Source organism: Hyla sarda, chromosome 6, assembly GCF_029499605.1.
Source record: "Hyla sarda isolate aHylSar1 chromosome 6, aHylSar1.hap1, whole genome shotgun sequence".
NCBI lineage: Eukaryota > Metazoa > Chordata > Amphibia > Anura > Hylidae > Hyla > Hyla sarda.
In genome coordinates this window covers 56049045-56075417 of record NC_079194.1, presented here as the reverse complement: position 1 = coordinate 56075417, position 26373 = coordinate 56049045, and the positions used below count along the sequence as shown (strand labels likewise).

General features: G+C 44.7%; 1 protein-coding gene across 6 annotated transcripts in view; it reads right to left on the bottom strand.

Annotated features, from left to right (window-relative positions):
• The window catches only part of GRIN2B (glutamate ionotropic receptor NMDA type subunit 2B), a 544413-nt gene that overhangs the window by 97089 nt on the left and 420951 nt on the right, over positions 1–26373 (bottom strand). For all 6 annotated transcript variants that reach the window (XM_056523793.1, XM_056523792.1, XM_056523791.1 and 3 more), the window contains one exon: positions 7331–7445. In XM_056523793.1, the coding sequence (XP_056379768.1) occupies positions 7331–7445 (115 nt within the window). The remainder of the gene's footprint in view (positions 1–7330; positions 7446–26373) is intronic.

Genomic DNA, 26373 nt, shown 5'->3' with positions numbered 1-26373 from the left:
TGGGAAAATAACCTCTCGAAATGGGAAAATAACCTCTCAAAAATGGCAAAATGGGAAAATAAACTCTGGAAATAGGAAAATAACCAGTCAAAATGGGAAAATAACTTCTCAAAAATGGCAAAATGACAAAATAACCTCTCGAAATGGGAAAATAACCTCTCGAAATGGGAAAATAACCTCTCGAAACAGTACCAAAAGTGACTGGGCTTGGAGTGCACGCTGAATTGGACCTGTACAGGGGCGGCAGTACGCGCTATGTCTCCCTGTGTCGGCCTCATTTACATTTTAATATTTCATTTGGTTTGGAAATGATTAGTTTTACAGACGCCACCAGAACGCTCAGATTATTATATTCCCGGACTTCAAAGGGTTTACGCACATTTCTGTACAGTAGTTCTCAGGCTTTTTCAGTACGTTGGAAGAACATTGAAAAATACCACTTGTGATACAAAAAATAGAAGTCCTGAATCACAGGGTTAAATAGGCAACGTGATTCCTAACATAACATTGTAAATCCCTGTATTAAACCGGAATGATTCTTTACACCAGAGAAAAAAGTCTTGGCCACAAGATATTTCTCTTCCTTTCAATCTGATGGTCACTGCCTGTTGTTACAGGAAAGCTGTCTCTAGTAACTGCTGGATCAAGACAGAATACAGGAAGTGGGGGCAGGATTAAGCATGTACTGTGCAGAAGAGAGAGAGGGAGCCTGAGAAAGCCTGGGCTATGTCCCTGCTAGCTGAAGATTATCAGCACTGTTCCTGAAAGGTCAATCAAGGCTTCCCTCTCATCTCCCACCACCTTTAAAAGGGCTACTCCTGTGGAATTTTTATTTTTTTAAATCAACTGGTGCCAGAAAGTTAAACAGATTTGTAAATTACTTCTATTCAAAAATCTTAATCCTTCCAATACATTTTATGGGCTGTATACTATAGACGAAATGCTTTTCTTTTTGGATTTCTCTTATGTCACGAGCACAGTGCTCTCTGCTGTCCATTTTAGGAACTGTCCAGATCAGCATTTGTTTGCTATGGACAGATTAAGATTTTTTAATAGAAGTAATTTACAAATCTGTTTAACTTTCTGGCTCCAGTTTCCACGGGAGTACCCCTTTAGAGCTCAGGACAGCTGTACTTTGTGTAAATACCAGTGTACTTACGTCTGTATGTTCACAGTGCTGCATGGTGATCTCTCCCATTGCCCCTCATTGTAGCTTTTCAGCAGCAGCAACTCATTGCTTAATGTAGTGTTTCCAAACCAGTGTGGCTCCAGCTGTTGCAAAAGTACAACTACCAGCATGCTCTCTCTGGGAATGATGGGAGTTGCAGTTTTGCAACAGCAAGAGGCACATAAGTTGGGAAACACTGGCTGTGATCCTACTATTTCTATCTTTTTTGCTCATATTGCACTTTGCAAACCTAGTCCATCAGTAACCCTTTCTCGTCAGTGTCAGTGCAGCGCTCCCCGTCAGAGGGTCTGACCGGGGCGCTGCAGAGAGGAGAACGCCGCGAGCGCTCCGGGGAGGAGCAGGGACCCGGAGCGCTCGGCGTAACACAAGCTCTGCTCACTCCCCATGTAATGTAGAGGATGAGAAATAGCTGTGCACCATGGAGGGGGCAATAAAGGGATCAATAAGAGCAGTGATAACACTAAAATCTCATTGCCATCACTTTGAAGAGTGGATTTAACAAAATCTATTATAATGTCAAGTACACTCTAAGTAAAGCAAACACATCCCTCAGCAATTGATTAGTGTTGCTCGTGAATATTCGCAATACGAATTTTATTCGCGAATATCGCACTATATATTCGTAATTACGAATATTGTTTTTTTTTTTTTTTCACCACAGTGCACATCACAGTGATCATCCCTCTCTGCTTCCAGCTTGTGTGGTGTAAAGAAGGTTCTAATACTACTGTGTGAGACTGGCGTGCGAATTTTCGCATATGCAAATTTTTTTGCTTGTACAAGTTTCTGTATATGCAAATTTTCGCATATGTTCATTTTTCGCATATGCGAAATATTTCCATATGCGAAAATAAAACGCGAATATTCGCGAATATATGATGAATATTCGTCCATATATTCGCGAATGTTCGCGAATTCGAATATGGCCTATGCTGCTCAACACTACAATTGATGTGTTCAACAGTGGCATAAATGTCAGAGCCAAAGCAGTCCCAGTTGTGATAGAACCCACAGTCCAGAAGGTCTTCTGCCATATTAGGCCCTTTATAGCCTGGCACACAATGTCCTAATACTGACCAGCTTCAGCAGAATGTGTGTAGTGCTGCATACAAGGTCCTGATGCCAAGTGTCTTAAATACGGATATACTGTTTGCTGCATACAAGGTCCCGATTCTATGTGTCTTAAATACGGATATACTGTTTGCTGCATACAAGGTCCCGATTCTATGTGTCTTAAATACGGATATACTGTTTGCTGCATACAAGGTCCCGATTCTATGTGTCTTAAATACGGATATACTGTTTGTGACAGTTCCATAGCATCTGTCTCACAGCTGATCGATTAGTGTAGATCAGTAGGGCATGACTCTCAGCTCTGGGCTCGATTACAGTAAAAGGTTCTATTTGTTTAGCCTTTCTTTAAATATACCTGGCTTTTGCAGTGTGGTGAAGATTTTAATTGGCATCAGCCTCATGGGGCTTTTTGCCTTCCTCTGGATCAACACAGTAGGGTCCTAGGTTGGACTTGATGGACTGTTGTCTTTTTCAACCTTACAAACTACGTAACCATGTAATGATTGCCTGGTATGCTTGAACCCAGTGTTCCCTGTATTCCTCTAGCACCTTGTTCTAGTCTAGTTTCGTTCCTAAACAGTCCAGTTTGTTCTTTGTTCTTTTTCTTCCTGCCTTCCAATTCTCCCCCTGGCATAGTCTTCCCATCTTGACCTTTAGTTTAAAGGGGTACTTGCTGCTCAGCATTCAGAACAAAATGTTCCGAACGGATAGAGCCGACACTGGGGTCTCGTGACATCACAGCCCACCCCCTTGTGATGTCACGCCCCGCCCCCTCAATGCAAGTCTATGGGAGGGGGCGTCGTGACCGTCACGCCCTCTCTCATAGACTTGCATTGAGGGGGCGAGACATGACATCATGAGGGGGCGAGGCTGTGATGTCAGGAGGTCCCAGCGCCGGCTCCATGCGCTCAGAAAATTTTGTCCTGAACGATGAGCAGTGGAGTACCCCTTTAATTTCAGACATATAGTCTCAGCAGTAGCAGGCATGGCCACTTCCAAATGTATGGCACTGTGCCTGGTAAACAATCAAGAAGACACAGAGCTAGCCGGACATCTGCAGCCCCTTACTCGACTGATTATAGGGTTTCTGGGCGTCAACCCCCACCAATATGAATTAGTGGCCTGTCCTGAAGATTTTTAAAGAATGTTTTCCAAAACTACAATCTACGGCAAAAAGGCTGTGTAATTTTTTTTACCCTTATTAAAACCATTTAATGTTGGCTCAAGAATGGCCCACCGTTTCTTATGGGATGTATATACATTATATATCAATGTGAGTCATGGAATGTGACTAGTTCTACATTGAGTGCACATCAAATAAAGCAAGATAATTGTTTTAACAAATATGGTAATTAATACCTTTTTATTTTACATAGATACTTTTAAAATAAAGTGGTTTCGCCTTTATTCTGAGTTTTAAAGGGGTACTCCAGAGAAAAAAATGCTTTCTTATCTTAATCCTTCCAGTACAGTGACCCCTCAACCTACGATGGCCCCGACATACAATAATTTCAACATACGATGGCCTCTCAGAGGCCATCGCATGTTGAAGGCAGCATCAACATACGATGCTTTTGTATGTCGGGGCCATCGCATAAACGGCTATCCGGCAGCGCAGACTGCTTCAGCTGCCACCGGATAGCCGTTTACGGTGCCCCGTGTGGTCCGCTGACGATCACTTACCTGTCCTCGGGGCTCCGGCCCGTCCTCTTCGGGATCCTCTGCATCGTCTGCGTTCTCCATCGTCGTCATCACGTCGCTGAGCATGCCGTCCCATCATCCAATAAGAGCAGCGTGCATAGCGACGTGATGGCGGCGACGGAGAGCGCAGATGCCGGGGAAGCAGAGGCCTTGCCAAAGCGGCGGGGACACCCCGGGGACGCGGCAACAGCGATGGAAGGCGACATCCAGGGCAGTGGTGACGAGTGGTGACGGTCCGGAGCGGCGGGGACAGGTGAGTACAACTTTCTCTAACAGTGGTCTTCAACCTGCGGACCTCCAGATGTTGCAAAACTACAACATCCAGCATGCCCGGACAGCCAACGGCTGTCCGGGCGTGCTGGGTGTTGTAGTTTTGCAACATCTGGAGGTCCGCAGGTTGTAGACCACTGTCCTATACTTTACATTGCACGGATCCCTCAACATGTGATGGTTTCAACAAACGATGGTCCGTTTGGAACAGATTACCATCGTATGTTGAGGGACCACTGGTACTTATCAGCTGCTGTATGCTCCAGAGGAAGTTGTGTAGTCCTTTTCAGTCTGACCACAGTGCTCTCTGCTGACACCCCTGTCCCTGTCAGGAACTTTCCATAGTAGGAGCAAATCCCCATTGCGAACCTTTTCTTCTACAGACATTTCCTGACACAGACAGAGGTGGCAGCAGAGAGCTCTGTAGTGAGACTAGAAAGACTGCACAGCTGATAAGTACTGAAAGGATGATGATTTTTTTCATAAGACATAATTCGGTATAATATTCTGGCATATGTTAATTTGAAAACATAACACCCCATTATACTTATTAGTCAAAGAAATACGGAAAAAAAACTATAGAATAAGAATGAAGTAAAATGCAAAGGTTAAAGTGATGATCTGACCTACTAATAGGTGCTACGCCATTTTATGCTAGGGATGTTAGGGACCCACTCTAAATAGGTGGCCTTGACGTGGCGAGTGGGCTTGTACTTTTTGATCAAAAATGTATACTAACAACCTGTTAGTTTTTGATATTATGCTGAGAAGCAATCAGATCATTATACAAGATTGTAGATGTGCGACCATGTCTGTTTTTCCACCCGAATTCACACTGTGATTTCTATCCCCTCTTTTTTTTTTGTTTGATCATGTTGTCTGCACTCTTCCCCCCCCCCCCCCCCCTCAGCCCAACCCTATATAAGTAGTACTTAGCTACACATGGGTCATTTCATTCCTAGCAGCCTCCCAGTCTGACTGGGAGAGCATGGTAAGTGAGCCATTACACCTTGTTCACACTGGTGTGGTGCTGTGCAGCGTCCGTTGCTGCCCTGGCGCCGTGTCTGCGGGCGGGTGCGGCCCATAGACTGGTTTGAGTGGCATTGGGGCCGCTCTGCCGGTGGGTCGTTCCCCCTGTGGGCACTGGTGTCGCGGCGGTGATGGTCGCCGCCCGGTGCTGCGCCATTTTATGCTAGGGACGTTAGGGACCCACTCTAAATAGGTGGCCTTGACGTGGCGAGTGGGCTTGTACTTTTTGATCAAAAATGTATACTAACAACCTGTTAGTTTTTGATATTATGCTGAGAAGCAATTAGATCATTATACAAGATTGTAGATGTGCGACCATGTCTGTTTTCTACCCGAATTCATTCTGACCTACTAATATGTTTGCAGATTGAACATGTAAACCAACAGAAATCGTCTGTAAAACAAGAAGAGAGCGACTTCCGTCTGGATGCTTAGACCTGTAAAGAACTTGAGCTTCATAGTGTTCTCTTTCTTCTTCTTCCTTATCTCTTTCCTGCCGTCCTCTTTAATCACCCTCTCTCTTGTCTGAACTATATGAGCCTGTGCCGATGACAGGAGAGCTTGTCTGTGATGGACACTTTAAAGAGATGTAATAAACAGATGCAGGAGTATGTGGGTCATGCTTCTCGAAGGAACGTGAACTGAGAAACAGACTTGTACTGAACAAAACCAGATTGCGATGCTATATAGAACGGTTTAGGAACCTCAGAGATGACCACATTTTAAGGGACGCCCATAAGTAATCCGTAGTGTCCATCGAAAGTCAAGGTCCATTCGTCTACATTTCATCAGCGATGGGCTCCATCAAGGTCTGATCAAATGTGACCTTGACTGAGGCCAAGACCAACCTAGATATCTTCTCCATTTCTCCAGTTACAGTATGACAGCCTATGGTAATGCAACCAGGGGCATAGCTATAGGGGGTGTAGAGGTAGCAGTCAATGATGAAGGGCAACATGACTAGTCTTTTGAAGCCTCCGTAAACATAAACGCTTGATATTGGGAGCCCATCGGTCCATCTAAAAGGGCCTTATGCTGAGAGATTCTACCCCTCATCCCACCATGACCAAGCTCTGACCAGTGTTTAGGGAGAAGAATAGAAAACTGCCAATGAAATAATAAATTATATATGGGGTACATGATCTTAAAAAGTATCTGTCACCAAATAAACTGTTCTCAACTACCTCAGGCGATTTTCCCTAACTTCTCCTAAAACCCCTCCTGCCCTTAAAAACAATTTCAGAGCTTTGAAAAGCTGTGTATCATATCTTTATTCTTGCTCGCATAGTGCAATTTCCCAGGAGGAGAAAGTGGGTGTTTCCCAGCAGGCATGACATCACTGAAGCCTGCTGAGGGACCACTTCCGCCCTAAGGTGAGAGATACTACCGCTCATTCCACTATGACCAAGCTCTGACCAGTGTTTGAGGAGAAGATTAGAAAACTGCCAATGAAATAATAAATTATATATATATGGGGTACATTTTCTAGCAAATACTTCAGTTAATCTCTATGTGCATATCCAGCATAAGGGTAACAACTAGAGATGAGCAAACTTACAGTAAATTCGATTCGTCACAAACTTCTCCGCTCGGCAGTTGATGACTTTTCCGGCGTAAATTAGTTCAGCCTTCAGGTGCTCCGGTGGGCTGGAAAAGGTGGAAACATTCCTAGGAAAGAGTCTCCTAGGACTATATCCACCTTTTCCAGCCCACCGGAGCACCTGAAGGCTGAACTAATTTACGCCGGAAAAGTCATCAACTGCCGAGCCGAGAAGTTTGTGACGAATCGAATTTACTGTAAGTTCGCTCATCTCTAGTAACAACGTTTCCGATATCTTCTGTCTTTACACAAGTTAGAAAGCCATAGACTGGGTGTCTCTAAACCACTGTTTTCCAAACAGTGTGCCTCCTGCTGTTGAAAAACTACAACTCCCAGCATACCCGGACAGCCTTTGGCTGTCCGGGTATGCTGGGAGTTGTAGTTTTGTAACAGCTGGCAGCACAGTGTTTGGAAAACACTGCACAAGACCTTGACACTGCAACAAAAAAGTACGTTTCCAAACATACCCTTTCCCACTTTCTCTCCTGGTTGAGAAGAATGATAACCAATTTCGGATGCATCTGGTATCCATCTTCACTGAATGAGAGGTTCCGTCCTTCAAATGTTACATTGATTAAGTACCTAAAAAAGAACAAAAAAAGAAAAGAAAATGTCACTACAGGTAAAATATGAGGTTATAATATATCTCGAAGGGATGTAACACAATATAATGGAGAGTACATTGAGATCTTATGAGGCGACTGTGAAATTGCATCTTTTAAGTATATCCTGTCCTGATCTGTAAACTGTATAATTATGTTATTGTATTGTTGTAAATGACATGTTATAGGATACTCTATACCATTAGGATTCTTTTCTGTTGCTTGAACCCATATATTACATTTGATTAAATCATTTCTTTCCATAAGAATAACAGTGTAAAAGAAACTTGGGGATGGAAGAAAATCCAATCTAGCGTAAAGAAAGCAATAACAACTAGCTATAATATACAATATATAACACTTAAAGGGGTACTCCGGCGCTAAGACATCTTATCCCCTATCCAAGGGATAGGGGATAAGATGCCTGATTGCGGGGGTCAGAAAGCTGGGGACCCCCGTGATCTTGCACACAGCACCGCGTTAGAATCAGTCCCCGGAGCGTGTTCGCTCTGGGTCTGATTACTGGCGATCACGGGGCCGGAGCATTGTGACGTCACGGCCCCGTCCCCGTGTCACGGCCCCTCCCATAGGTATGCATTGAGGGGGCGGAGCGTGATGTCACACGGGGGGTGGAGCTGTGACGTCACAATGCTCCGGCCCCGTGATCGCCAGTAATCAGACCCAGAGCGAACATGTTCGCTCCGGGGACTGATTGCAACGGGGTGCTGCGTGCAAGATCAAGGGGGTCCCCAGCGGCGGGACCCCCGCGATCAGGCATCTTATCCCCTATTCTTTGGAAAGGGGATAAGATGTCTTAGCGCCGGAGTACCCCTTTAAGGCATGGCTCTTTGAAAACTAAAGTTACGTCATTTGAACAGGTGATTGCTTTTATATCTGCAGTCTATTTGGGTCTTAAAGGGGTACTCCAGAGAATTTTTTTTTTTTTTCAAATTAACTGGTGGCAGAAGGTTGAACAGATTTCTAAACTATTTCTATTAAAAAAAATCTTAATCCTTCCAGGACTTATCAGCTGCTGTATGCTCCAGAGGAAATTGTGCATTTCTTTTCTGTCTGACCCTTTTCTGTCTGACCACAGTGCTCTCTGCTGACACCTCTGTCTGTGTCAGGAACTGTCCAGAGCTGGAGAGATTCGCTGTTGGGATTTACTCCAACTCTGGACAGTTCCTGACATGGACAGAGGTGACAGCAGAGAGCACTGTGGACAGACTGGAAAGAACTACACAACTTCCTCTGGAGCATACAGCAGTTGATGTACTGGAAGGGTTAACATTTTTACAAATCTGTATAACTTTCTGGCACTAGTTGATTTGAAAACATTCTGTAGTACCCCTCAAATGGTGCAGAATGAAACTGTCCCAACCTGGGGGCAATAGAATGGACTGTCATTGCATACAAAAGGCCAACAATCCCGATGTATACACCCTTCTCTCTGGCTATGCAGCACAAATGTAATGTGCGATCACACAACCGGCAAAACTAGACCACCCTACAGTGATGCTTGACCAATAATTGTCCTCTTGTCTGGTATGGTGGCTTATCCCTATCTAGGTGGATGAGGTTAAGTTGCAATGCCAAACTTAAATGCAGCAGACATCATGATGTCACGACCACGCCCCCTTGTGACGTCACACCACACCCCCTCAATTCATGTCTATGGGAGAGGGCGTGTCGGCTGACACGCCCCCTCCCATGGACATAAATGGAGGGGGTGTGGTGGGACTTCACGAGGGGGCGCGGTAGTGACATCGCAATCATGGCCTCCGGCTCCATTCTACGAGTGAACGCTGGAGCGCCGGAGTACCCCTTTAATCTACAGCAAAGAGTTCAGAACAAGCACACAGTGATGTTCCGCTAGTAGGATAACATGCTCACAGTACACAGTGTCATAGCAAAGAGAGAATTCATAGAGTAACCGTTCATTTTATAATAAATTACTACTAAGAAGTAACATCACAAGAATTATACAAACAGGGATAAAGTGGTGCTGTACCAGCTGCTACTCCGAGAATAGTCAGATGACAAAGGTGTCATAAGGTTCGCTGGACAGGGGGTAAAGTGCGTAATTTAGATGCCTAGATAACTGTGTTTTCTACATAACATGTGACTTTCCAGATTCTTCTGTCATAACATACATAGACTTCTGCAGCATGAAGATAGTTGACATTTGCACATTGCGTAGGATTATCTTATACAGCTGAGCCAGAATCTGGTTACATGTTGCACAACAATGGTGCAGGAGCCTGTCCCAACTCCCTAGCCCTGGACAAGAGGTGGATCTTGTTCTTTCTCTAGTCAGGTTTTGGTCAGGACCAGGTGTCAGTTCCTCAATAGTGTTGGGCGCAAATATTTGCATTTCAAATTTTTATCGCGAATTTACGAATATTGTGGATATATTCACTATATATTGGAAATTGCAAATATTTGCTATTTTCCCGCATATGCGCATATGTGAATATTTGCATATTCCTTCTTTTCCCTTGTGGGCCAATTAAAATGATGCAAATGCAGTGACCCCCCGACCTACGATGGCCCCGACATCATTTCAACATACAATGGCCTCTCAGAGGCCATCGCATGTTGAAGGCAGCATCAACATACGATGCTTTTGTATGTCGGGGCCATCGCATAAACGGCTATCCGGCAGTGCAGACTGCTTCAGCTGCCACCGGATAGCCGTTTTCGGTGCCCCGTGTGGTCCGCTGATGATCACTTACCTGTCCTCGGGGCTCCGGCGCGTCCTCTTCGGGATCCTCTGCATCGTCGGCGCTCTCCATCGTCGTCATCATGTCGCTGCGCACGCCGTCCCGTCATCCAATAGGAGCGGCATGCGTAACAACGTGATGCCGGCGACGGAGAGCGAGGATGCCGGGGAAGCAGAGGCCTTGCCGGAGCGTCGGGGACAACCCAGGGACGCGGCGACAGCGATGGAAGGCGACATCCAGGGCAGCGGTGACGAGCGGTGACAGTCCAGAGTGGCGGGGACAGGTGAGTACAACTTCCTCTAACAGTGGTCTTCAACCTGCGGACCTCCAGATGTTGCAAAACTACAACTCCCAGCATGCCCGGACAGCCAACGGCTGTCCGGGCATGCTGGGTGTTGTAGTTTTGCAACATCTGGAGGTCCGCAGGTTGTAGACCACTGTCCTATACTTTACATTGCACAGATCCCTCAAAATGCGATGGTTTCAACAAACAATGGTTCATTTTGAACGGATTACCATCGTATGTTGAGGGACCACTGGTACTTATCAGCTGCTGACGCGGCGACAGTGATGGACGGCGACATCCCGGGCAGCGGTGACGAGCGGTGACGGTCCGGAGCGGCGGGGACAGGTGAGTACAACTTCCTCTAACAGTGGTCTTCAACCTGTGGACCTCCAGATGTTGCAAAACTACAACTCCCAGCATGCCCAGACAGCCGTTGGACAGGTCCGCAGGTTGTAGACCACTGTCCTATACTTTACATTGCACGGATCCCTCAACATATGATGGTTTCAACAAACGATGGTCTATTTGGAACGGATTACCATCGTATGTTGAGGGACCGCTGTACACTTGTCAGAAGTTATCAACAACATCCCTAGCAACCAATAGTTAAGTTGCCCCCCCCCCCCCCCCCCCCACACTGTTTTCTTCCTTGAATACGCGATTATGGGAATATAACGAATATGCGACATCCGCAAATATAGGACGAATATTCGTCTATATATTCGTGAAATATCGCTAATTGAGGAGACTGTGAGGAGACTGTGAGCCTAAGTCTAGCTTACCCTACAAATAAGCCACATTGCCACCAGTCCTGTCTTCTATCAGGTTCATTGTGAGCCTAGTCCAAAGTCCCGCTGCGATGATAGTTCTGCTCATTTTTGCCAAGGGGTTCAGGGAAGAACTCAATACCTCACATGTCCTCTTTCTTTAGACATAACGTACATGAATTAGTTTTTTCAAAAGTAGTGTCCTTTTTGTTAAATTACTGGCGTTTTACTATATACATATACAGTGATCCCTCAACTTACAATGGCCTCAACATACAATAGTTTCAACATACAACGGTCTTTTTTGGACCATCGTAACTTGAAACCAGACTCAACATACAATGCTATGGAATCAGCGAAACGTGTCAATGGCTGGAAGAACCGACCAATCAGAATGGATATTTCACAGGTAAAACCTGTGTATTCCTAAAGTGTATGCACTGACTGGTGTCTGGTAGCGCCCCCTACAGTACAGGGAGGTATTACATGTTCTGTACTCTTCTACCTGTACCAGGGTTAGCTGCTCCTTTGGACACCAGGTGAGGGCGGCTCCATTTTCCTTTTTTTTAGGACATTGCGTGTTCTTTACAGGACCCTGAAGAAGCTCCTGTCCTCTACATAGACCAGTGTTTCCTAAAAAGGTTGCCGCCAGCTGTTGCAAAACTACAACTCCCAGCATGCCCGGACAGCCAAAGGCTGTCCGGGCATGCTGGGAGTTGTAGTTTTGCAACAGCTGGCGGCACCTTGGTTGGGAAACACTGAAATAGACAGTGATTACAGCTCCCAGCAGATCTTTATTACTTTTATATGTAAGGATTTGCTTTATCTGTATTAGTTATCTACTTATTTATCTTTAATCCTCGTTTTTTCCTATTTTTTGGATGACATTTTGGGGGCTTCAGAACCAATTACCAGGTTTCCATAGAGTTCTGGTTTCAACATATGATGGTTTCAACATACAATGGTCGTCCTGGAACCAATTAATATTGTAACTTGAGGGACCACTGTATTTTATTGTTATGTTAATAGAATAGAATAACTTTACATAAACACCGTTCCCAGTATGTGATGGATTTTGATTAAAAGCTACTGGAAGAGAAATTCGATGGTGAAATGGGACTTTTGTTTACATTCAGTCATTTTACTTGTGACGCTGAAGATGAAGTCACTTGAGGACAACCTCCATTTCCAGCATCTGTAATCCCGAAATCACACACATAAGTTGCAGCCATTTCTACAATGAGTCCCATGTGGCCGTCTTCATTAGTTGCAGTTGCTTTGGAGGGTGAAGTGGGACAATTACTTAACAATAAAGGAAACAGTAAATGGGATACTGTGCGGTTCAGCTTCTTATACAGAACTTAAAGTGTACCTGTCGCAAACAAAAACTTTTGATATCATGTAGATAATACCATTATATGTATATAGTTCAAGAAACAAAAGGAGGCACTCACCCGGAATACTTGCTAGAAGGAATCTCTATTCACAAACAACTTAAAAACGTACAGCGGGTAGAAGCAGAGGAGCGCTGTACGTTTTTAAGCTGTTTGTGAATAAAGATTCCTTCTAGCAAGTATTCCGGGTGAGTGCATGATTTTATTTCTTGAACTATAGGCTATTGCCTGTCTACTATCGGGTTGCACTTCTGTGAAGTTTCACGGGAAATTAATTTGGTGTCTATTATTCGAGCAGGTGTTGGATTGGGCAGCAGTGCCGGGCTCTATTGTTCTCATCTGTGAATTGGATTTACCATTATATGTATATTTGTAATATACATTGATTATAAAATGTGTATATTTTTGGGTGAAAAAATGGTGCCCCTGCAGATATTGCCTGTGTTTGTCTATGAGGAGTCCAAATACAGGAAGTGAGGGCAGGAGAAGCAGGGCTCTGTGCAGGCTTCTGGCTTGTCAATCATCCTGGTGTATGAGCCAGGAGTGTGTCATAGAGCCTTAGTGTACAGAGCCCTGCTTGTCCTCAGTGTACAGAGTCCTGTTTGTCCTCAGTGTACAGAGCCCTGCTTGTCCTCAGTGTACAGAGCCCCGCTTGTCCTCAGTGTACAGAGCCCCGCTTGTCCTCAGTGTACAGAGCCCCGCTTGTCCTCAGTGTACAGAGCCCTGCTTGTCCTCAGTGTATAGAGCCATGCTTGTCCTCAGTGTACAGAGCCCTGCTTGTCCTCAGTGTACAGAGCCCTGCTTGTCCTCAGTGTACAGAGCCCTGCTTGTCCTCAGTGTACAGAGCCCTGCTTGTCCTCAGTGTACAGAGCCCCGCTTGTCCTAAGTGTACAGAGCCCCGCTTGTCCTCAGTGTACAGAGCCCCGCTTGTCCTAAGTGTACAGAGCCCCGCTTGTCCTAAGTGTACAGAGCCCCGCTTGTCCTAAGTGTACAGAGCCCCGCTTGTCCTCAGTGTACAGAGCCCCGCTTGTCCTCAGTGTACAGAGCCCCGCTTGTCCTCAGTGTACAGAGCCCCGCTTGTCCTCAGTGTACAGAGCCCTGCTTGTCCTCAGTGTACAGAGCACTGCTTGTCCTCAGTGTACAGAACCCTGCTTGTCCTCAGTGTACAGAGCCCTGCTTGTCTTCAGTGTACAGAGCCCTGCTTGTCTTCAGTGTACAGAGCCCTGCTTGTCTTCAGTGTACAGAACCCTGCTTGTCTTCAGTGTACAGAACCCTGCTTGTCTTCAGTGTACAGAGCCCTGCTTGTCCCCAGTGTACAGAGCCCTGCTTGTCCTCAGTGTACAGAGCCCTGCTTGTCCTCAGTGCACAGAGCCCTGCTTGTCCTCAGTGTACAGAGCCCTGCTTGTCCTCAGTGTACAAGAGCCCTGTTTGTCCTCAGTGTACATAGTCCTTCTTGTCCTCACGGTAGAGAGACTTGCTTGTCCTCAGTGTACAGAGCCCTGCTTGTCCTCAGTGCTTGGACCATGGGCGGAGCTTAGTGACATCACCGCTGCTGTTCTCTGCTGGGTCCTGCTGGTGATGTCACTATGCTCTGTTCATGGTATGATACCGAAGATAATTGCCGGAGAACCACAGCACGGAACGGGAAAAAATAAGTAACGTTTTCATCAGCTTCATCTGAACTACCTGTCTGTACCGAGAGGTTAGTGCAGTTAACACGGATGACAGATTTCCTTTGAATGACAAACGATAGTAAGTGTTATTTTAAAGCATGTCAAGTTCCAAATGGGTTATAATACTGTACATAAATACTTTCTACATCATAAGGAAGTATGCAATGTGCACCTGGCATATAAGCTGCATGCCATCTATAGCAGTGCCAGCCTGTTCAGTCCAGTTCACTTTCACCAGAACAATGTCATCATGGTATAGCGAGCAAAATGTGTGGTGTTGTTTTGTGATTGGACAAAAAAGTAAGGGAGAATAAGTCCTGTGTGTTGCACTAGTGGCAAAAAAAAAACAGCTCTGGTCTTGCCCCATCAATGGAGAGAGAATGAGAAATATCTTTGCAACATGTAGTGACTTAAAGGAGTACCCCGATGCAGGAATACTTATCCCCTATCCGAAGGGTTGTTCGACAGCTGAAACTCCCCGCAAAATCTTGCACGGCACCCCGGCAATCCCCATGTATCTCTATGGGAAAGCCAAAGATGCAGCGTTCGGGTATCTCCGGCTCTCCCATAGAGATGCATAGAGGGGACCTGTCTGCTGCAGGGGTCGACATGCTGCTCCCTTCCTGGGGACTGCCAGGGTGCCCTGCAGGAGACTGCGGGAGGTGCCAGAAATCATACACAAACACACACACCCCCCCTCCCCCCTGGGATGGAGTACTGCTTTAATAAGAGCACTAAAGTCACTTTACCATTCTGAAGGGTTAATATAAGAAACCATGCAGATTTAAAAAAATCTCTTGATACAAGACGTGTTCTTTAGGTACACTCACCAATAACTTGTCAGCTTGTCTTGTGACAGATGAGCTCATCCATAACCACTCAACTTTTTAGATCTTCTGATCTCTGTCCTCAACCCAGTGGCTTCTCATATGGGGAGATTTATCAAAACCTGTGCAGAGGAAGAGTGGTGCAGTTGCCCATAGCAACCAATCAGATTGCTTCTTTCATTTTCCACAGGCCTCTTTAGAGGCCTGTGGAAAATGAAAGAAGCAATCTGATTGGTTGCTATGGGCAACTGCACCACTCTTCCTCTGCACAGGTTTTGATAAATCTCCCCCATAGTGAGTATACTCAAACCTTGCTGCACAGTACTACTCACCCTTTTCTCTGGGTACCAAGCTGAGCGCCACAACACTTACCAACACTTAAGTATCAGGTTTGTGTGGGCAATGGCACTTGACACCTTTTCCTCTAATACGTTGGCAGCCAAGAAGCTACACTTTAGCAATATGAATTGATAGAAAACTACTAAGTATCTAAGTATCATAATTTTGTGAAAAGTTGTGAATATTTATAGTCACAGTAGATTAAATAAAATATATTCACAGCCACAAAACATAAAAGGCCCCTTTCCCACTGCCGCTCCCCGTCAAGAACGGCCGTTAAAGGGGTACTCCGCCCCTAGATGACAGGGGTGCTGCAGGAGAGATCGCATGGGCTCTTAGCGGCAGGACCCCAGTGATCAGACATCTTATCCCCTATCCTCTGGATGGGGGATAAGATGTCTAGGGGCGGAGTATGCCTTTAAAGTATTTTTTTTTATTTATTTTTTTAACATTAACAGCCGTACTCGTGATGGCTCGCATTTACTATTATGGGCCACCAGGACCCGTTGATTTTTTGACGGGAATGAATAGCGGGAGAAAAAGACGGCTCTTGCAGTAATGTTTTCTCCCGCTATTCTCCCCGGCTCCCCTGACGCCTGTCACACTGCCATGGCATTACGGCTGCGTGAAAGTAGCCAAACAATATCCACTAGTGGAAAACAGCAATGAAAATCAGCAAAGATACCGTAATATAAAAAAAACTGTCTAAACTGGGAAAATTTAAACCAGTCTAAAATGTATCAGATTTATCACAGTTTATCTGACTGTTTAAAAATCTAGCACATTTCTAGTCTACATTTATACCACCTCTTAGCTGGTTTACTTCACACCAAACTTCTGTTCAAATGTAATCAGCCAGCTCACCACATCCACTAGGGGGCGCATGGAGACACCGGGAAGTACCGATGGACAGGCAAGAATAAGGAGTACCAGCGCCTGAAGATGCATGTAAAGCTTGACTTTTATTCAGCATATCCCTCACTGTAAAACAGCAGGAGACTTTAGTAAAGGACGACTGACACCCACACATTTCGTTCACTTTCTGCCCCTTTCAACAAAACCAAGCAAATTGGTAGGGAAGCCATGCCCCATTAGTGAGTAATTCAAAAGTGTCTATAAAGTGTCTTATACACATCACAAATGTGGTTTAAGCCATGCCGGCCAGTGTTTTTGACTTACATTGTACCAGACTTTTGGCTCATTTTCATCTTTTCTAATAGTATAATAGAATATAAGTTTCATATCATCTTAGACCTGGCGTAGAATTTAGTTAAAATGGCTGGATGATGACGAAGGCCGCAGTGGTCTTCAATCTGCGGACCTCCAGAGGTTTCAAAACTACAACTCCCAGCATGCCCGGACAGCCGATGGCTGTCCGGGCATGCTGGGAGTTGTAGTTTTGCAACATCTGGAGGTCCGCAGGTTGAAGACCACTGCGGCCTTCGTCATCATCCCCCCCCCCCTTCATCATCATTGCCTGTCAATCCCTTCATCAGTGGTCTTCAACCTGCGAACCACTGATGAAGGGATTGACAGGCGGTGATGATGAAGGGGGGGGGGAATGATGACGGGGGTCTGGATGATTACATGGGGGGATGATTACATGGGGGGATGATGTATTTCCCACCCTAGGCTTATAGTCGAGTCAATAACTTTTCCTGGGTTTTTGGAGAAAATTTAGGGGCCTCGGCTTATATTCAGGTCGGCTTATACTCCAGTATATACGGTAATCAAGACCCTTTGAAATTGCTGTTTTTTCGGAATACCCACAATGTAACCAGTGCACTTAAAGGGGTACTCTGGCCCTAAGACATCTTATCTTATATCCAAAGAATAGGGGATAAGATGTCTAATCGCCGTCACACCCCCTCCCATAGGCTTGCATTGAGGGGGCGGGGCGTGAAGTCACAAGGGGGCAGGGTCGTGACGTCACGATACTCCGACACCGTTGTCGTGATGCTTCAGGCACGGAGCCTCCAGCGCTGCGTGCAGCTGAGACAGGTGGGTGCTGCATGAGAGATTGCGGTGGTCCCGTGCGATTAGACATCTTATCCCCTATTCTTTGGATATGGGATAAGATGTCTTATGGCTGGAGTACCCCTTTAACACCTTATAGCTTATTCCAGTTTGATGGGGAGCTGCCCACACTCTGCAGACTATCCTAGAATTAGGATACCACTTAGTAAAATGGGAATAACCTTTTAATAGAACATATTACGAGACACAGGACAATAAACTCAACAAAAGACAATTTATCTCTCCTTTTATGTTCCCTACAATCCATTTGCCTTTGTGGCTGGACACTTGAATCAAGGGGACACTAAGGACCAGTGTTCCCTACTCTTTTCTATGCCTATACATTGTATATCAGTTAATGTATACATAGGCAGCCTTATCTGTCTACAGTATTTATCAGTGATGAAGAGGAGCTCCAGGATCCCCTATTGAGACTCATTTGCCTCAGTACATTTGTGACAATTACCTTACAATCTTTCTCTCGCTGGTAGATTAGTAGCTCTTAGTTCATAATTATTCTGCCTTTGCTGTAATTGAAATCAGCAATTCATGTACTGTCGTCCTGTGTGCTGGGCTTGTGCTTATACACAGGAGCCAATCTGATTGGGCCGAGCTGCAGTATAAAGAACTGGAAAGACTCAGAACAGTAGCCTGAGGTCCTCATACTCCCATTAGAGAATATGGCTAGGCTGCAATGACACAGCTGGATATCAGCTTTAATTCCGATTTGCCATTTAACTATGCATTCTGTGAAGATCTGTCACGATAGTGCCACCTATTGGCGGTTGCACCCTGTGGGTTTGTAGGATCAGCTAGTGAGGCCTTTATATAGAGGTCTGGAGAGAAGCTCCAATCCCTGTTCTATAGAGATACAAAGGTATCCGTGGATCCTGATGACTATACATATCTAACATTGGCCTCTTTAAATAGAAACATGTGAATGTGTTGGCAGGTAAGAACCATTTGGCCTATCTAGTCTGCCGTATATCCTATATTATGAATATTCCCTATCTCTATCTTATATGAAGGACAGCCTTATGTCTATCCCATACATGCTTAAACTCCTTCACTGTATTTGCAGCGACTACTTCTGCAAGAAGGCTATTCCATGCATCCACTACTCTCTCAGTAAAGTATTACGATATTATGATATTATGATATTACTGCAGAAACCTTTGCCCCTCTAATATAAAACTATGTCCTCTTGTGGTAGTTTTTCTTCTTGAAAATCTCCTCTCCTCTTTTACTGTGTTGATTCCCTTTATGTATATTAAAGTCTCTATCATATCCCCTCTGTCTCTTCTTTCTTCTATACATGTTAAGGTCCTTTAACCTTTCCCGGTAAGTTTTATCCTGCAATCCATGTACTAGTTTAGTATCTTCTCTGAACTCTCTCCAAAATAATTTTATCCTTCTGGAGATACGGCCTCCAGTACTGCACACAATACTCCAAGTGAGGTCTCACCAGTGTTCTGTACAGCGGGATGAGCACTTCCCTCTCTACTGCTAATACCTCTCCCAATACACCCATGAGAACTTCCCGCTCTACTGCTAATACCTTTCCCTATACACCCATGAGAACTTCCCGCTCTACTGCTAATACCTTTCCCTATACACCCATGAGAACTTCCCACTCTACTGATATCTCTCCCTATACACCAATGAGCACTTCCCTCTCTACTGCTAATACCTCTCCCTATACACCCATGAGAACTTCCCACTCTACTGACATCTCTCCCTATACACCCATGAGCACTTCCCACTCTACTGCTAATACTTCTCCCTTAACACCCATGAGCACTTCCCTCTCTACTGCTAAAACATCTCCCTATACACCCATGAGCACTTCCGTCTCTACTGCTAATACATCTCCCTATACACCCATGAGCACCTCCCTTTCTACTGCTAATTACTCTTCCTATACACCCATAAGCACTTCCCTCTCTACTGCATATTCCTCTCCCTATACAACCAAGCATTCTGCTAGCATTTCCTGCTGCTCTATGACACTATCTGTCTACCATTAAGTCTTCCGAAATAATCACTGTTTTCCTGCTGACACGTCCACTTCATAGGGTTAAATGCTTATTTACAGAGTAGCTACCTCCAATAGGTGGCACTAATGAGTTTTCTTCCTTCTGCTAATTTGAATTCCTTCTCCCATGAAGCATTGCCAATAAGAGTCCATACAGCGCTGGTCTGCTGAAGGAGCATCAGTATCCCTCAAAGCAAAGTAGTTATTTTCCATAGGAGATTCAAACTAGATTGTTTAGTGAAATGTTTACATTAAATAATATAATGATAATATCAGTTGTATAAAATCATTACAGCATTAAATGTGACAGAGAACAATGATACATTCATGCATCTATATGGGGGATAAGTAGTGGTCTTACAGGGCCCCAAATTCTGTCCTCCGTATACCTTAAAACAGTGGTCTCCAACCTGCGGACCTCCAGATGTTGCAAAACTACAACTCCCAGCATGCCCGGACAACCGTTGGCTGTCCGGGCATGCTGGGAGTTGTAGTTTTGCAACATCTGGAGGTCCGCAGGTTGGAGACCACTGCCTTAAAAGGTTAACAATTTTAAAAGAGTGTAATTTCAGAAGCATAAAGGATAGAGTTGCCATGGAAACGTCTACCCACGGAGGGCGAGATGCAGAACACAGGAAGAAGAGAAGAATGAGGATGTAAGATTGTTGCCCGTGGATGTCACGGTCCAGTGACCAAACTGAGATTTTTCCGATTTAGAAGTGAAGTTCCATAATACATACCTGCGCACTGACCAATATGTACACATTCTGGGTTCTTATAAAGCAGAATTAGCGGAGATCCCAGTGTAAATCATCTCTGTGTATTTATTCTGACTTGTGAACACAACCATAACACACTGCAATACTGGCACAGAGCACAACATGTGTGCAAAGTGTATGACAGAACAACCTTCATAGGATATCTACTTAAAGGGGTATTCCAGGGAAAAACTTTTTTTTATATATCAACTGGCTCCAGAAAGTTAAACAGATTTGTAAATTACTTCTATTAAAAAATCTTAATCCTTTCAGTACTTATGAGCTTCTGAAGTTAAGGTTGTTCTTTTCTGTCTAAGTGCTCTCTGATGACACGTGTCTCGGGAACCACCCAGTTTAGAAGAGGTTTGCTATGGGGATTTGCTTCTAAACTGGGCGGTTCCCAAGACAGGTGTCATCAGAGAGCACTTAGACAGAAAAGAACAACCTTAACTTCAGAAGCTCATAAGTACTGAAAGGACTAAGATTTTTTAATAGCAGTAATTTACAAATCTGTTTAACTTTCTGGAGCCAGTTGATATATAAAAAAAAGTTTTTTCCTGGATAACCCCTTTAATACATGCGGACAGCTGGTAAGATATTACAGCATTGAATGTTAACAATCCTGCTTCCCCCTAATGGTCATGGGGCATTGTTTAAAAATCTCTAGTAACGGAAAATTGTGAAGAGTTAGTAATGACCAACAAAATAAAAGACATAAATGGCGTAAAATTAAAGCAATCATTCTACGATTAATAGGGTTATCTTTTGTATGACACAGTATGGTGCCACCTGGTGTTTAAAGTGTATAGCAATGTGCACATCCCCTACTGAACTGAGGAGGACACACATGATCAGTCACATCCAGTTCTCTGCTGGACAATGCCTGGCCAGTTAGGCTCAGGTATTGCTGACTGCAGAGGCATGGGGTAGTGCAGGCAGCAGAGGGGTTAAAGGGGTACTCCGCCCCTAATCATCTTATCCCCTATCCAAAGGATAGGGGGATAAGATGTCAGATCGCGGGGGTTCCGCCGCTGGGGACCCCTGGGATCTCGGCTGCAGCACCTACCTGTTGCGGCTTCCGGAAACGCCTGAGGCTCCGGCTCCCGACCACGGTGACGTGAGATCGTGACATCACTACTCCGCCCCCGTGTGACATCACGCCCCGCCCCCTCAATGCAAGTCTATGGGAGGGGGCATGACGGCTGATCTCACGTCACCGTGGTCGGGAGGCGTTAGGATGAGAGCCTCCAGCGCTACCGGAAGCCGCAACAGGTGGGTGCTGCAGCCGAGATCCCGGAGGTCCCCAGCAGTGGGACCCCCGTGATCTGACATCTTATCCCCTATCCTTTCGATAGGGGATTAGATGTCTAGGAGCGGAGTACCCCTTTAATGGACCAACCTGCAGTTATGTACTTTAAATAGTGTGCTATGGCAATACAGAAACAGTGTAGAAGGCAGACAATCCAATGTATAGGAAACAAAGAACTGTATAGTACGGCGTCCATTTTAGAACATCGTCAGTCATCAGCCATAACTCCGTCCTCCGTCAGGTGAAACGGCGTCACGCCTCCTCCCTCGGACCAATCGCCGTCAGTCATCAGCCGCAACTCCGTCCCGCCTCCTCCCTCACACAAATCGCCATCATCCTTCAGCCACAACTCCCTCCTCCCTCATACGAAACTCCCTCGTCCAAAACGCCATCATGCCTCAGATGATTCTCCCTCAGACGCAACTTCCAATACCAGAACCGAGCCGGCGCTGCACAGCATGTATAGTAGAGTCGAAACTGTGAAACTTGCGCGTGTACTACAGACACTACATGTGCTACAGAGTCTGTATAGCAGAGCCAACATTGAATAGCGAGTACAGCAGAACCCATATAGCAGAGAGCCGATACTGACTCGGCACTGCTACACGTCAGGAAGGTTTTTCGTCTGAGGGATGTCGGAGTTTCGGATGAGAGACTTTAGGATGACAAAGGAGGGAAGTGGGAGTTGCGGCTGACGCCTGATGGGGATTGGCCCGAGGGAGGAGGTGGGACACAGTTTCCCCTGACGGAGGACGGAGTTATGACTGACGACTGACGGTGTCCTAAAATGGACACCTTAGTATTGAAAGAAATCAATCGGCACTACACATTGCAGACATGCTGTCCAGTCAAATATATACATGTATCTCCTTTGAGGCTCAGTCCTGGCATCATGGCCATTTTACCCTACAAGTGATGCTTCATCCTGGTGCCTCATGTGATCATTAGATTGGGCTCATATACCCATGGTTCTACTTAACGAACAGAACATAACAGTGTAAGTACTTTACAAGAAGAATTAAAATCATCGTGATCATTGAGGCCAAATGGACCCAATGCCTCCATTCGGGAAGTAGAAGAGGCCTCTTTTTGTGATAGTATCCAACATCTTTTTATACCTGTCTTTAATCTTATTAAGTGAAAAGATATTACACATGTTGCATTACTGCTGTGAGCTCCCTTACAAGCTGTAATAATCTCGCTCCTCCATGGCCCCTCACAACAAGATTCTTATGGTCCCTAAACTTAATAAACATAGATCTTATGGACATGCCAATATAAAAGAAATCACAAGGACACTTAATATAGTAAACGACATAATACATATGACATGTAATAAAGTCCCTTGTGTTATAGTCCACAGATCCCAATTTAATACAGCAATAAGGCAGCCATAAAAAGAGCATGAACCACATCTGTAAGTACCTCTCGGATATTGTCTGGGGACAAAATACATTTTTAGAAAGGACACTAGTTGCTGCAAAAATAAATAAAGCATATGGACCTGCCCTGATCCCTGTTACTGCCATCCTGAGTGCTCTTTGCTACTTTTTGCTACCAATGACGAGCTGACCCTGAAGGAACTGCCCATCCAGCCAATCTTTGACTGCGGCAGTCTCTCATCCAGCGATTGGTTGGGCTTTTCTGCAGGACCAGCACAGCATCAAGAGCACCAGGGGTGCTTTGAAAAAAAATATTCTATCCCCAGACAACCCCTTAAATAAAAATGCACGAATGTGACCCTCCTTACCCCTACACCATCTATACCATAGCAACAAGTCTTAGTAGGTCAAGTGCTATAAAAAGCAAATAGTAAGTAAAGTAAACGTAAATAGTGCACACCTAACAAGATGTATGATACAAGTAGAATCACTTCATTGATATAAAAATACACGTGTAAAGACACACCCAATGAAAATCAGTTAAATGGGCACTGACATTTGCTAAAACTTTTTATATAATTTGCATAATAACATTATATGTATAGTTGTAATATCCATTGGTTAAAAATGTTAATATTTTTGGGTAAAAAAATGCTATATACTTCTCACCACTAGGGGTCCCTCCACTGTCCAGAACACAGTCTTGTTCCTGCAGCTATTATGTGTGTGTTTCTGTACCAAGACAAAATTCAGGAAGTGTGGGCGGGACAAGCAGGACTCTGTGCCATCTCCCAGCTTGTCAATCAGCCGGATCTATGAGCCGGGGGCATGTTAAAGAGCATCAGGGCACAGAACAGCCAGTTGTCAGCTATGAAAGAGGAAGCTCCCACCTGAGATGTGAGGACATGCAAGGAAACACCCCCTCCTTCTCAGTGAACTGCATGCAGTGCAAACAAACATAAACAAGGGAATTGGGAGCCATCAAAGGATTAAAACTAGAATTTAAGGACATGGACAGAACACTGTCTAGTGTGGCCGGACTTAAGCAGAGCTAGGGGGAGGCCATCATGACAGGGTTAGCCAGAGAAGGAAGGGTTAATGAGAATATAGTAGGTGAAAATGGTTGGGGATGCTGGGGTGTCAGGTTACAGAGAGATAGAAGGAGAGAGGGGAGAAGGGGGGCCGAAGGGCTAGTGGGGTACGGGGATAGTGATTGGCACAGTGAGGGGTATGGCATGGAGGGGAGGAGAAGGGGAGGGGGGTATAGATATATATAGTAAGAAGTGGGGGGCTGGGGCACCATTGGTGAAGTGACAGTTGAGAGGAGGCAAAAACTCCCACCCACCCTCCCTGTTTTGTTTATGATGTTTTATGTATGTGTGTCTTGTGGGGTTTGTTTGGTTTGTGATGTGGTGTTGGGTCCGTGGTAAGGATGGAGGAGTTGGCAAGCAGTGGGGTTTTTTTCCTTCGTCGCAGCAGTTGGGGGCAGGGGGGTCCTCGAAGTTGGTGAAATAAAAAGGTGGAAAAACGGAAAGAGAGGGAACCGACTCGGTTCTGGACTCCTTTTCGGTAGAGGTGGTTAAATATTGGGGGCTGGCGGTTCCGGTAAGGTTATGGGAAGATGGGAGGTTTAGGCCTCTGGGGAGATACGCAGGCCAGGTTTTTCCTGCCTCCGAGCCATTGGGTTTGGCTGGAGGCAAAAATAGGGCCTGCATGTGATAAAATGGAGGGGAACCTCCAGTGGAAGGAATTTGGGGCTTCGAGGACCACCTTTTCTGCTGGGGGGGGGGGGGGGGGGTTCTTATTGTTAAAATGTTTATTTTATTATATTTTGTTTAATAAAATGGCTGCTGTGGCCAATTAATTCCATCACGGTGTGTGTCTTTATTTAGAGAAGGGTTAGGAGACGGACTTGGCAATACCCTTGTCATGTTCCTGCAGCTATTCTCTGTGTGTTTTTGTATCAAGACAAAATTTAGAAAGTGTGGGTAGGACAAGCAGGACTCTGTGCTGTCTTCTGGCTTGTCAATCAGACTGATCAGTGAGCCAGGGGCATGTTATAAAGCATCAGTGCAGCCAGTTGTCAGCTATGAAGGAGGACGTTCCCACCTGAGATGTGAGGACATGCAAGGAAACACTCCCTCCTTCTCAGAGAACTGCATGGGGTGCGAATAACATAATCAAGGGAATTAGGAGCCATAAAAGGATTACAATCAGGATTTAAGGATACAGACAGGATCAGCACCAGTTAAAAAGTAAGCCTGGAACATTTTTTTCCCCTCATGATAGATGTACTTAATAAAAAACTGAGTCAAACCAAGAACAAGAGGTTGATATCAAAGGGTACCTCTAGTTATTGGTTTGGCTCAGTTTCTGAGACCCACACCAATCTCAAGACTGAGGGTTCCCTGGCTCCCCTTGATCTGCACCTTGAGTCCAACCTCTGTGCAACTTGTTGACCTTGCCTCTGTGAATGGATAAGGGGCATGTGACTCCATTTACTTTTATGGGAGTTCTGAACACAACCGAGCTTGTGTGTGGGCTCTCCCCTAGGTTGTAGCCACATTGTATGGACACATGTTCACATATACATATAAGGAGATGAAATACAGATATGTCCAGGGCTTCCATTTAATCAGTTTATGGGTCGCTACATTTGGCGACACGTACAGTCCATTTACCATCTCCCGCTTGAAGTCCTACGATTCATCATCCTAAATTATCCTCTTTTGCTAATTCATATTGATCACAAATGACGCCGCATGTTACAGGCATGAGAATAACCCCGCAGTAACCTCTCTCTGGGTCAGTAATAATTGTATCGATCCGAATGATCTGTTTCCTAGAAGGATCAATATCCAAGAAGGCTGAAGTGCTTGTATTAGCGCAACATCTTACATCTGCATTGCTGTGTTTTTTTCTTATTATTATACAGTATAACATGTATAAAGTGAAAAACGAAATTATGTGACAATATGTAAACCATTGTAGTAAAATGTAATATACATAAAGCTATAACCTTACGGTCACATGGGGGTTTACTTACTACATGATTATAATAACTACATTATGTACAGTTTTTGCTGATATATAAATATACACACACACATATATACATATATATATATATATATATATATATATATATATATATATATACATATACACATATATATATATATATACACACACACACATATACATACATATATATATATATATATATATATATATATATATGTATGTATGTATATATGTGTGTGTGTGTGTGTATATTTTTTTTTAATCCAAAATGTCCCAAAAATTAAGCTGGGCGCAAATGTTGTGAAAAAGACTAATATGCTTGTAGTTCCTATATTATACACTTCATATGCTGCTCTAATAGTGTCAGTCTCTATG